Consider the following 13,282-nt stretch of genomic DNA (forward strand, 5'->3'; position numbering starts at 1 on the left):
AAATGCATACAGGTACTGCTAGCATTGATGAAAGATTTTACAATGCTATTTGGAAAACCCTATCCAGCAGAAATAGGATCTGAGGAACATAGTTTACATTTTTTAAGGGGGAGGTGATTATATGGCTGTATTTCACACCCAACATCCAAAGCAATGCCCATTAAAGCCGATGGTAGCCTTTCATTAACCTCAAAGACAAGTTGATTTAGAACAACTTTTAAATGCAATGAAATCCTTATCTAGGTACAAAACCACTAATGGGAGCAAACTTTGATGATTGAATTTAGTCTCTTAAGTTGGACAAATACCAGGGACTTATGTAACTAAATCACCACAGAATAAGGAATATGATATCACCTTAATGTACCACTTATTTTCTCATATAGAAAAACTTCAGAGTAGTTTAAATGATACAGTATGCAGATGACAATATTATGGATAATGAATGCAAATGTTGAAATTAATTACATAATAGAAAAGTTGGGACTCAAAGGATGAGATTTATTTATAGAGATTTCTGCAAATTAACTCTATCAGACTGTGGTTTGGTTGCTGGTTTGTTATCTGTTGTTCCTGTTCTGCAGTGAAACTAGCATTGTTTGAGCTATGTTAATTTGCAGATTTCATGCACTAGGCATTGTAATACTATCCCTACAGGAGAAATAGTCACTTTCCAGTCATTACAGGGTACAAGAGTAGCCAAAAGCACAATGGTTTGTTATCGCAAAGACTCAGTGCAAATTAATTTCCATATTTGAAGCACAGTCAGCTATTATCAACTATTGAAAAATTACAACAGAATCACACAACAGTACAGTTATGGCCTACTGAAGTACTTACTGGAAAGGTTTATACTGAACCTGTCATGGATGTTTTAGGCTAATGCTCAAGTAATCTTTGTGTATGTTTACAAGGCAGTAAATTTGTTCTAGAGTGTAAGAGGAAATGCCTACCTTTGTGGTGTTTTTTCCCACACTTACTCACTGTTGAACATTACCTTATCCAAACAATCCCACGCAGCTATTTACTGTACAAGTCCCTAAAGCCCTGGCAGACCCTTTCTTTAGGGCACAGATTATTATTTCTAACAAAAACAATGGAGTAACACAAAACAAAGATATTTCTGAGACTAAAACAGACTTCAGAGGCTCAGAGTCCTCTTTGATACACCTGCTGCCCTCTTCTCATGAGCTAGTAATCTCTTGCAGCTTCTTCAGGTGGGCTCCCTCAGTGATTTGTTTGTGTAATCTTTAGCTCCTTTTGGGTCTTAGGTATACGCAAGGTCAGTCTGCAAGGTCAGTCTGCAAGGGTAGGTGGGTGTTTCACACATTTACTTCAGTTACATTGCAGTCATTGGGATTGTGTGGAGTAAGCTACTGTTCAGTGTTAAAGTCAAGATTCCATTGAGTAGTAAAATATGTTTTTAGAAAAGGTACTACACAATGTAAATGTGGTGAATCCGGTCCTTGAATCTAGAAGTATAAAGCTTTTTTCCGTCAATAACCTGAAATTTCCCTTCTTGCTAAAAACAAATGGTAGCAAAGGGTCTGCCTAATTTTGGTGGTTGCTCATGTACATTCAGTCCCAAAAGGAGTACCTCTGATGTAACAGTGGTACATTCTCCAAATTGCTGTATGTGAGCATCTATGCATGTTGTATATCCCAGCAAGATGGTGCCTATGGTATATTAGAGACGTAGGCTTAAATAGGTTTAAATTGCCTCATTTTAGCTCATTTTAAAACTAAAACCCTGATAGAATGAACTCTCGCCAGGGATGTCAAGGACCACAAGGAAATCTATGGGTATGTCAGTGATAAAAAGACTAGGGAAAATGTTGTCCCTCTCCAGAAGGAAATGGTAGAACTGGTCACACGGGACATGTAGAAGGCTGAGGTAATCAATGACTTTTTTGCCTCAGTCTTCACCAGCAAGTGCTCCAGCCACACCACTCAAGTTGCAGAAGGCAAAGGCAGGGACTGGAAGAATGGAGAACTATGTGCTGCAGGAGACCAGACTCAATACCATCTAAGGAACCTGAAGGTGCACAAGTCCAGGGGACCTGATGAGTATCTGTGTTATCTGAGGGAACTGGAGGAAGAAGAAACTAAGCTACATCATATTTGAGGAGTCATGGCAGCCTGGTGAAGTTCTCACTGACTGGAAAAGGGGAAACATAACACCTATTTTTAAAAAGGGATAAAGGAAGACCTGGGGAACTACAGGGTGGACAGTCTCACCTCAGTGCCTGGCGAGATCATGAAGTAAATCCTCCTGGAAGCTATGCGAAGGTACATGGAAAATAAGGAGGTGACTGGTGACAGCCAACATGGCTTCACTAAAGGCAAATTATGCCAGACAAATTTGGTGGCCTTCTAAAATGGGGTTACAGCATTGGTGGATAAGGGGACAGTGACTAATGTCATCTACTTGGACTTATGCAAGGCATTTGACACTGTCCCATAAGACATTCTTGTCTCTAAACTGTAGAGGCATGAATTTGGTGGATGGGCCACTCTGTGATTAAGGAATTGGCTGGATGGCTGCACTCAAAGAGTTGCAGTCAACATCTCGAAGTTTAAGCAGAGGCCAGTGGCAAGTGGCATTCCTCAGGGGCTGGTACTGGGACAGGTGCTGTTCAGCATCTTTGTCGGCCACATGGACAGTGGGATTGAGTACGTCCTCAGCAAATTTGCCAGTAACACCAAGCTGTGTGGTTTGGTTGATACGCTGGAGGGAAGGGATGCCATCCAGAGGGACCCTGATACATGAGAGGTGGGCCTGTACAAACCTTCCGCAAGGCAAAACACAAGGTCCTACACTTGGGTTTGAGCAGTCCCAAGCACAAATAGAGGCTGAGTGGAAAGCATCCCTGAGGAGAAATATGTGGGGGTGTTGGCTGACAAGAAGCTGAACACAAGCCAGCAGCGTGCACTCGCAGCTGAGAAAGTCAACCGTATTGTAGGCTGCATAAAAAGAAGGGTGACCAGCAGGTCGAGGGTGAGGATTCTCCTCTTCTACTGCTCTCATGAGACCTCACCTGGAGTCCTGCATTCAGCTCTGGGGCCCCCAACACAGGAGGGACTTGGACCTATTGGAGTGAGTCCAGAGGAGGGCCACAAAGATGATCAGGGGGCTGGAGCACCTCTCCTGTTAAAACAGTCTGAGAAAGCTGGGATGGTTCAGCCTGGAGAAGAGAAGGCTCCGGAGAGGCCTTAGAGCACCCTTCCAGTACCTAAAGAGGGCTCACAAGAAATCTGGAGAGGGACTTTTTATGGGGGCCAGTAGTGACAGGACAAGGGGTAATGGCTTTAAACTGACAGAAGGGAGATTTAGATTAGATATTGGGAAGATATTCCTCACTGTGGGGGTAGTGAGGCACGGGAACAGGTTGCCCAGAGAAGCTGTGGCTGTGTTCAAGGCCAGGCTGGATGGGGCTTTGAGCAATCTGGTCTCATGGAAGGTGTCCCTGCCAATGGCAGGGGGATTGGAACTGGATGATCTTTAGGTTCCCTTTCAACACAAACCATTCTATGATTCTATGGTGATTCTATAAAAGATCCACTGTTTCAAGGATGAATGTGCCACTTACTTCCTTGTGATCATGTTCATGATCAAATAAGTATGGGAAGAGAGAAAGGAAAAATCACTCCCTTCTCCTGGAAGAAAGACATAGCAATGCTTCTCGAGAGTCCTCCATTTTAATTTTTTACCAAATCAAAATATTTAACATGGTCTGAAATAAAATGAAGGGTATTGCTTGGCTGTATCTTGTTTTCAGATAACTTAATCCCTTCTGAAAAAAAAAAAGATTTTTTTTTTTTTTTCATTTTGATGCAAACTCCATTAAAAAAAGAAACCAGAAAAACCTGAAATGTGAAAAATTTTCAAATGGAACACATTCACAAGTTAAGCTATATTTTATTTAGTAACTATATGGAGAACCATAACTTAATTTTCTTTCCCTTTTCTTGCTTCTACATCTTTTCTGTTATCACCTTATATTCTGCCATCTCATCAATAAAATTCTCTCAAGTCTAATATAAATTTAGTGTTTATGGAAAAATGCCAACCAGTCAGCTATAATCTGTTGATGAGAACATTAACAAAATATTATCCAAATACAAAGATCAAAATGGGATCTGTTATTTTCCAAAACTCTGTCTCACATTGTAATGGTTATTTAAAGAAAAATCACACTGTGGTTCTGAAATATGAAAAATACAGTGGAACCTACAGTCTGCTGCTACAGACAGACTGTCACTTTCAAGCATACTTCTACCTAAAACATAACGTAAACTGATGCTGCTCTGTCATTTTCATAGATCTTTGCTGCTTACACAGTGTAGAAATGAACCTTCAGTTTTTCACAGCTATTAATATGTTCTATGTTTACCCATGTGGAAAAACCCCAGGCTTATTCCATCCACTGCTGTGAAAAGACTCAGAAGCTCCATGTCCCATACAGAAAGCATGCAGGTAGTCTTCATTTTAGTTCGTGATAAGTTATTCAACAACAAGGATCAGACCCATATGCATGACTCAGGTCTTTACGTAGGAAGCAAATTCACTGTAGTTGCGAAAGCTTAAGTGTGCTGCCCTACATAACCACCCCTGAAAACCTGAATTTCTAGTTTCAGTTGGAGGAAACTAGTTTCTGATTATCGTAAATAAGTAATCAGAACTGAGCTCTGTCACTACACATGTACATTGTAAATGATTTAGTATTTCAGTTATTGTCCAAGTCAAGTACTTTCTGCAGTGTGTTAAGATTATAACTAATTTACTTATGTAGATACAGAATGTTCTTATTACCTAAGCATCTTGTAAAAGACTTAAATCTGACTCATTTGTTGATGATTGCACTTCTGTGAGCAAGGTTTAAACCAGTACATTTAGCAGTGACCTCTAGTAAGTAAATGTATGATGAAAAAATGAATGTTAAAGTGTTCTCTTGGCAAGCATAAACATGAGTGGTGTGGTGAACTAAGAGAAAGGGAAAAGGTACGTAGAGAACAATCCTTACAGTGAGAGTTAATCTGGGAAATTGATTCAAGAGATATTCTGTGAAATTTTTTACCCAAGTAGGACTGAAATTGCTGCCAGAGACACATGCCCTGTGGGAGCAGGATAACCAGCATTTGCTGAGCAGGTGCAGCAGCTCTGGCAGCAGCAGGTTATAGCCCTTGGGCAATAAATGCAGTCCTCAGTTTTGTCTTGCATTTGTTTTCTCTTCATTGTTGCCTGTTAGCTCTGACTTCCTCCCTTCTCTCCTTCCATCCATTTGATAATATGCTACAGTCCTCTCTGCTCTGAATTTTTGCTATCCTGTTTTCTCCCTCCCTCCTGCGGTATCCTATGAATTCCTTTATCACTAGTTTCGAATTCCTTCCTCTTAAATTTTGTCCTTGTCCGTCCTTCAGTATCTGATAATGAATGACAATGAGAGACAGCATTAAAACAATCCCAGGGAGGCCTGTAGAGAGAATTAAAGAGGAAGGGTTCAGTTTCCAAAGGGCCTGAAAACAAATCTTTGATTTTCCAGCCTCTGGCCAGTGAAAGTCTGTGAAACCTAGAGGAATCCTGGACCTTTCATGATGTAGATTCATGTGCCATCTCTGGGAAGGCTTGTGTTTTTGAAAATACTCATGAAAGGAACATTTTGCAACTTTTCATCTTCATTGTTTAGCCTGAGTACAGTTTTTTATGGTTTTATGGTGTGTTTTTTTTTCTGGTGTGTTGTTTTGTTTGGTTGGGTTTGACTATTTTCTCTCTTTCTTTTTCCTCTTTTTTTCTTTTTCTTCCTTTTTTTTTTTTTCTTTTTCTTTATATTCTATATATTTGATATTTTGGGAAAACCCAGTAAGTGCTTGGAGCCTTCCTCTCAGCACAGAGGACATGCTGATGGCACCCTTGGTAAACTTCTGTCCCTGCTCCTGTGCTACTGTTTACCCACAGCGGACTGCAAACCTGGCATGGACCAAAAGCTGGCTCAGCAACACTCTTTGTCCTGCATGGATGACGGCTGTGAAGAGTGGAGCATGCAAGCCTGTTCAGGTTTCCATGTGCTGAGTAAGGGCAGTGATCACATGATGGTCATATGATGAACATAATTGAGTGAGATCCTGGAGGATCTCCCTGTCTCTCTTCTTCTGTCTCTAGCTTTCCATGCATCTCTCCTTGTCCTCTGTGGTGCAGAAGCTAGCAGCCGTTGCTCTCTGAAAAAACTACTACCTACTGCACAATGCTAAATTCCATGAAAGGTAGGCCCTTGGCATTTCCAACTGGACATCCAAAATTAGTAGAAAATGCTATAATAATGTAGTATAATAATGTCTTATTGCCTTAGTCCCTTTCTGTGAAGCTTCTACACTGTAAAGCATTTTATAAGCAGAAGTGCCACAAAAAGAATTTAATGAATGTTCATAAGGCATTCAGATATTGTAGTTGTGAACACTATAATAGAGGCTGTTAGGAAATTAGTCATTCATGTAATTTTATAACTTGTATTGAGAACAGAGACTAAACAATGTACAGTAAATAAATATCTATGCTATGACAAAACAAAATACAGGCTAACTATTCAGTGATCAGCATTCATATTAACACTGTAGGAAGCACTGGATGTGGCCATGTAATTAAAGATGGTATCATACTGGACATTCCTGAAAATGGCTGAGTTGATGCCATGAAAGCAATATTAATATTCTCATCTCCTAACTTTGGACTTCTTGACTTCGGAGCTACAGCTTTCTATGACTGTTGATTTTGAGACATTTAAAATATAAACCTTATATACTGATGCTTTTCTTTATCTGTTTTAGCTATTGCACAAGCTTTCTCATTCCAGAAGAAACTGGGATATATTTGGTTTCATTACACATAGTACCTATTTTTCATTGTCCTCATCCGAGACTATTTGCTTGAATTGTAGTAATGTTTTGTTCTTCTCAGTCAAAGAAATCTTCTCCTCATAGCCTAGTACAGCAAGCACAGTCAACACACTCCTGTTAACCTTCTGGAGGGCCAGATAACCTGTTTCATAGAATGGTTTAGGTTGGAAGGGACCTTAAAGATCATCTAGTTCCAATCCCCCTGCCCATGCAGGTTCAGCCCACGCTTAGAGTTAGGATTAGGAGAGAGATGAATACTGGTGTTCCAGTGTGACTTATGGCGGCTGAGGGGCTGCCCAAGGAAGATGAAAGCTACAAAAAGCAGCTTGCAGGCTAAGGCTCAAACCAGGTCTAGTATTAATGTTAGGGCACGGATTTAGGACTAGAAGGGTGACAAACGCTGGAGCTTCAGTTTGAATAAAGCTGGAAGGGTCTGCCCCAGAAAAGGCTTGTCTCCCAAGAAGTGTTTTGTCTGGACAATGACTGGTGAGCTTTGGCTAGAGCTCAGCAAGAACCTTGCATTATAGTCAGGAGTTAGAGTGTTATGGATTTAGGAGAGAAGAAACATAGACGTCCAGTGTAGTGAGTGGAGGGGAAGCTTTAAAAGGGTTGTCCAAACAATCATAGAATCAACTAGGTTGTAAAAAAACATTAAGATCAAGTCCAACCATTACCCCAGGAGTGGCAAGACCACCACTAAACCGAATCTACAAAGTTTTTTAACACTTCAGGGACTGTGATTCCATCACTTCCTTGGTATGCTGCAGAAAAATCCCCCAAAACGCAGTGCTTCCCCTGAAAGCTTTTTCTTCTGGACTATGGCTGGGAATCCTTTTGTTTGGGTTTAACTTTGAGTGCTGGATAGAGTTACTTTCAGGAGAGAAAAAGAGCCTGTAGTTCCCAGATTAGTTGAGATCTTCTGTTAAATCATCAGCGTCTGCCTTGAATAAGTGCCTTGCACTGATACGGTCAGAAAGGGATATTGCATTAGTGGGAGGGAACACAGGGAATCAAACTAATTTTGCACTCTTTTTTGGATGGGGTTATTTGTGGCTTTTTTTTTTTTTTATTTTTCCACTGGGGTTTCATCTTCTTCTAGGCATGTTGCCAGACACTGGAAACTTTTCCAGTGGTATAGCATTGCAGAACTTTGCCTCCCTTTGCTTAGTGATTCTGTCCGTGGCTATGTGGCATATGATAACCCTTGACCTGTGTTACTCCTCTTCTACTTTCCTGCCATTTCTTTCCATTATAAGAAGAAGTACCTTTTTTTGTTTGTCTGTTTGGGTTTTTTTTTGTTTATTGTAGCAGATTTTTATATAACAAGGCAGAGGAAGACAAAAAGCAGGGGCATCATCTGTACCAAGTAAAGACTGTGTTTGTTATGCAGCTGCATGAATACAGTCTTTTCTGTCCTCAAAGTCCTCCCATATATGGTGACCAGAACTGACCTAGAGGTAGGGTGGAATTTTTACTGAAGGGATTTCTGAGACCAATGAATAGTTTGGAAACCAGGGATTTTGAGGAAAGCTGCTGAGACAGTCCCCAAAAGCCTATCTGGCATCCTACCCTGAAAAGGGAGCTGGGATGTTGGATGCAGTGCTGGCCAAGAAAGCAATGTTCCTTGGTCCCACTGACAGAAGAGCACCATTACTGTGCTAATCAGACAGCTTCTGCTAGAAATGGAGATTTATACCCAAGTCTGAATGCCCTCATTTGTGGCATAGCTGGTAATCTACTGATCCTGCATTGACAGTTGTGACCCAGAGTGATCTGGTTGCAAGCTGAGGTTCAGAGTGAAACTGAGTGAACTGCTAACTCAACCGTCTCCTGAGCTGTCTAGTACCAATATAGCACACTAAAGTCAGAGAAAGAGCTGGTTAAATAATTTGTGCAATGCATCGTGCTTGAAGTTTTAGTTCTGCTTTTCAAAACCTTCATCTGTCTTTGAGCTATAAAACATAAACAGATTTGCCAAGGATTGGGTGTTGTTTTGGTCTGACCTTTGTATTTCACAGAACAATATCTCATGGTGAACAATTACTTTGATTCATTATTACTCTTTGGAGTACTTTCCCCTCTAAGAAACACACTTTCGGATGAAGTAAAATATTAAGCCTTTTGAAGCATAAGTTCAGTCACTAGAAATTGAAATAAGCCCTTCACGCTTTATAAAAGGAATTTAAACTTCCATTTATAATGAAAATAGTATTTTAAATTCAGAAGTGGTTCTGTTAAAAAAAGTTAAATCAAATTAAATTATTTGCTTTGAGGTTAAGGGGTTATTTTTCACAACTGTTATTGCTTTTGGTACTGTATGATTACTATTGCAAACCCAATGACTTTGAACTAAGAATCCCATATTCAAATGCTAGCTATTAAAAGTAATTTTCCTTGTATTTTTCTGAATCATTTTAATCAGATCATATAAAGTCAGGCAAATGAGGTAATACACAATATGCTTCCACTTTTCACTCTCCATAATAATTGCTTCAGTTACACTTAACTTCTCAAATACTGTTGCTCTAATTATCTTCTTTTGCAGGCCAGAATCTTTTAACTGCTAAGTTTACCTGGAGTCAGAACCAACATATTACATATCCTCCATATAATCTTTAATAGTAAATTCATATTAATGTAAATAAAGTTTTCCCAAACTAATAAACATAAACATATAATTTGAAATATTTTGAAGTCAAAGGAAAAGATACATATGCCTAAATATAATAAGTACTTATGTCTTTTTCTCCAAAATCGTAGTCTATACTGTAAACAAGGCTTTACACACTCAGGTGTGATACTATTTTTTCCCAGATAAACCAACAATTTCCTCATGTTGCCCACACTGTATTACTGCTCATGTTTTCAGCTTTGGTGACTTGAGTTACTACACTATCAGTGTATATACAAATACTGGGCCATGTAAAGACTATACGTGTGACTATCCTGAACATAAAATTCAACCTCGCTAACAACGCTTTGGAAGCTTTTTTGGCTTTGGTACAAAATGAAGTCCTTTTGAAAGGGTTCTATACTCTTAACCTGTGAAGAAAGGAGGCATAAAATTAAACACCTCTTCTAATACACTCTTATGAGAATCAGTCACTTTGGATATTGCTAAGTTAGATCTTCTAGTTCAAGGAGAAAAATGTCAGTTCAATTTTTTTTCAGATCGTGTAGTTTGTTAGTTTTCAGGTGTTCTTCTCAGAGCAGGTGCATTTAGATATTTCAGAAAGATTCTAATTCACTGTTTAGGGCAGGTAAATTTTCTTTGGGACTTGTATAGGGTTGAACTTGTACTTTGTCCTCTCATTCCTTTGACCAGAACCTCAGTTAAGGATTTGAATATTGATTGCGTAGTTTTCTTCAGTCTAATTAATGAATTAATTTAAGTCATTAGTTGAATTAAAGAGCATATTTCACTAATTAAAATTATTACTAACACATTTTGGCTTTCTAATGAGATTCCTCTGCTTGCCAAATACATATCAAGGCCCATTTTATCCAAATCTTCTTCAAGTCAGAGGACAGGAATGCAGCCTGGAATATCTGGGTTTCATTTTCTTTTGTTAACACAGCATATTCAATGTAGGTTGGCGCCGTCTGTATTTGCCTCTGTATTTCCTCTTTATTCATACAAACTCATTTTTCATTCCTCATGCTTGCTCAGCCAAGGTGTCACCCAACATTCTCATTTATTTCCTCTATTCCACTTGATGATTACAAGCCCTGCAGATACTGAAGTAGTTTTTGTTGATGACTCCTTTCATACTTTCCACTAACAGTTGACAAGTCAAGTAGTTAATTGAATAGGCAACTTACGTGTGGTGTGATACATTGATTTATCTTAAAAGTTTGCATAATAGATTTAGCTGTGATTAATTTAAAAGGAGTTGTCCTGTGAGTATATGGAACATTTCTGATCACAATTTATCACCATTTGCTTCAAATAAGGGGTGGAGATAATCTTGGAAAGAGCTTTGTGGGTTTGCTAGATGGAATCTGAATGCTGCCCCAGTTGAAAATGCTGAATCATCTCAGTCTTATTTTCATTTAATTTACACTCAGCACAAAGCAGCAAAAATGCTAAATAGTACCTTAAAAGGAGCAAACTAAAGGTCTTACTTAAATGTGTTCTTGTGAACTACAAGGCTTTGTGAAAGAGGAAAAATATGTTTTAAAAAGTATAGATAGGAACAGATTTTCACAGAACATGGATGTTGAGATGTTTACCGTGATTTGAGGGACATACTAGTTTTGTTTGTCTAACATCAGCAGAGCTGAAAAATTGCCAGTAACTCATTTGACGTATCAATGTGGCAGTGGAATGGGGAAGGCTGCAGGGTGGTTTATATGTTCGAGCCTGAGAGCCCTTTCTGCAGCTTTAGGGAATTTTTGACTTTTAAGATATCGGGACGTTAGTATATACCTGCACCTCTACATAGCTCAAGTGACATCAACGGACTTAGCACCAATTTCTGCCACAGTAACTTTGGCATAATTTCTTGGTGAATTTTTCCTGGGACAAGACCAGTCCATCGTTTCTTGTTCCCTTGAAATCAGTAGGGCCTTCCATCAGCAGTAAAATCCAGATTTCACTCAAACGTGTAAGCAATGTTTTCTAGCTTTAAATTGGTTGTGTAGTTCTTGTTGGCTTTTTTCCCCCATGCTACTGAAATTTAATTAACATAGCACAGATTATCTTCTAGTAAATATGCAGCACGTTTATAAAAGTAATTTTTTTTTTTCTAGTATGTTTCACTGACGGGTAAAATTAATGTTTTTTATTTGTTCAGATGGTTTTTTGGCCCAATCAAACGAGCAGATGCCGAGAGACAGCTGTCAAGTCCTGGAAACCAGGCAGGAGCCTTCCTAATCCGAGAAAGTGAAAGTCTAAAAGGCGAATACTCACTTTCAGGTATGTTCTAGTTTTTCCTCTTAAGCAATGTTTAAAAATTTCCCAGGTGATCCGGACTTTTTCATTTTTGAGAATGATAAACTCTGTGCATGAAAATGAAATTAAGTTCATAATAATATTTCTTTCCCCGGAGGTATATACAGAAAACTTGGCAAGAGTAATTTGAGTTTTTACTAGCATATTTATAGGCTTTTTTTCTATTAATATGCTCAGAACAGAAATTAACTTTCTCATGCTTAGTACTTCGAGTATGCCAGCTGCCTTAAAATAGAAACTATTTTCATGATTAAAATGCCAAAAAATACATTACAGTTGTATGCTACTGTTCTGATTAGTACACAAAATAAAAACTAACCACGTTGGCAAATATCTGCAGTTAAAGAAAATGAGATTTCTGCTAGAGCATGCCCTTCGGTTTATATTTATTTGTTTTCAGTGGAAAAATGATAGGAAGATCTTCAAAACTGTACTTAAGAATATCATATTTCATTGAAAAGCTACTTGTAAACATCAGTAGAAAGTTAGACTTATGATGATGATGGATATTGAAATTTATAAGTCCTTTCTTTGAATCCAAAAGGCTATCAAATAAGGGCACTTATTTGCTAATAATTGTATTTATTCACAAAAAGATGACATGTCATCTTTTTCATGTCATAGATATTTGTCTTTTTAGATAGCAAATGTGATTGATTGCTGGGTTTTTTCACTGTGAACTTTTTCTATCAAACGTGGCATACAGGTGTGAGTAAAGATAATTATATTATCCCTGAAATAACAAAGCTATATGCTTAAACTTCCTAATGTGCTCTACTTATACAATTCCTGACATCAGTAAAGACTCTTGATGTTTGTGAATGAACAGTAAGCTGTTGTGTAGAATTATGTCAGTAAAATGAGAGGCATCTTGTGCATAACCAGATTCTTTTGTATTGACTCCTTTTCTGCCTGGATGTTTATATGTGAGTCACCTTCTGGCAGTTACAGAATCACATTAAGCAGCTTAATGAACTTTTGACACATTCTTGGTTTCTTCTGCAAATCATATGAAAATGGTATGTACCCCTAATGTCTTGTGGTAATAGGAGGATTGGTTTTTATAGTCAAGACAAAGAAATGTATGCTGCTTGTGGAGTGAAATGTAAGGAAGTTTATGGAATAAATATGATATTTACAGTTCTGGGAGATTTCATTCCATAATCTTCAGCTTGCCCTCCAAGAAGTTTGTTCTTGCCCAAAAGCACTTATAGGAGAGTTAACATTGACAAGGAATCAGACTGCTCCCGAACTGTGACAGAACTGACCCCTGTGGTGCACACTTTTACCCAAAGACTGTATTATAGCTGCAGACCTTTTAAAATGCTTTTCCTCTATATGCCAACTTACCCCTGTCTTGCATGGCTTCAGCTTCAATTGTTTTTCCAAGGATTTCATTCAAGGACTGGGCTAGATCAATAACAGTGTGGCATTACG

At 38.6% G+C, this 13,282-nt stretch overlaps 1 protein-coding gene across 2 annotated transcripts in view; it reads left to right on the plus strand.

Annotated features, from left to right (window-relative positions):
- FRK (fyn related Src family tyrosine kinase) overlaps positions 1-13,282 on the plus strand; it is a 52,386-nt gene that overhangs the window by 10,770 nt on the left and 28,334 nt on the right. For both annotated transcript variants that reach the window (XM_065681037.1, XM_065681036.1), the window contains exon 2: positions 11,688-11,809. In XM_065681037.1, coding sequence (XP_065537109.1) covers positions 11,688-11,809 — 122 coding nt within the window. The remainder of the gene's footprint in view (positions 1-11,687; positions 11,810-13,282) is intronic.

Source organism: Lathamus discolor, chromosome 5 (assembly GCF_037157495.1).
Source record: "Lathamus discolor isolate bLatDis1 chromosome 5, bLatDis1.hap1, whole genome shotgun sequence".
Lineage (NCBI taxonomy): Eukaryota > Metazoa > Chordata > Aves > Psittaciformes > Psittacidae > Lathamus > Lathamus discolor.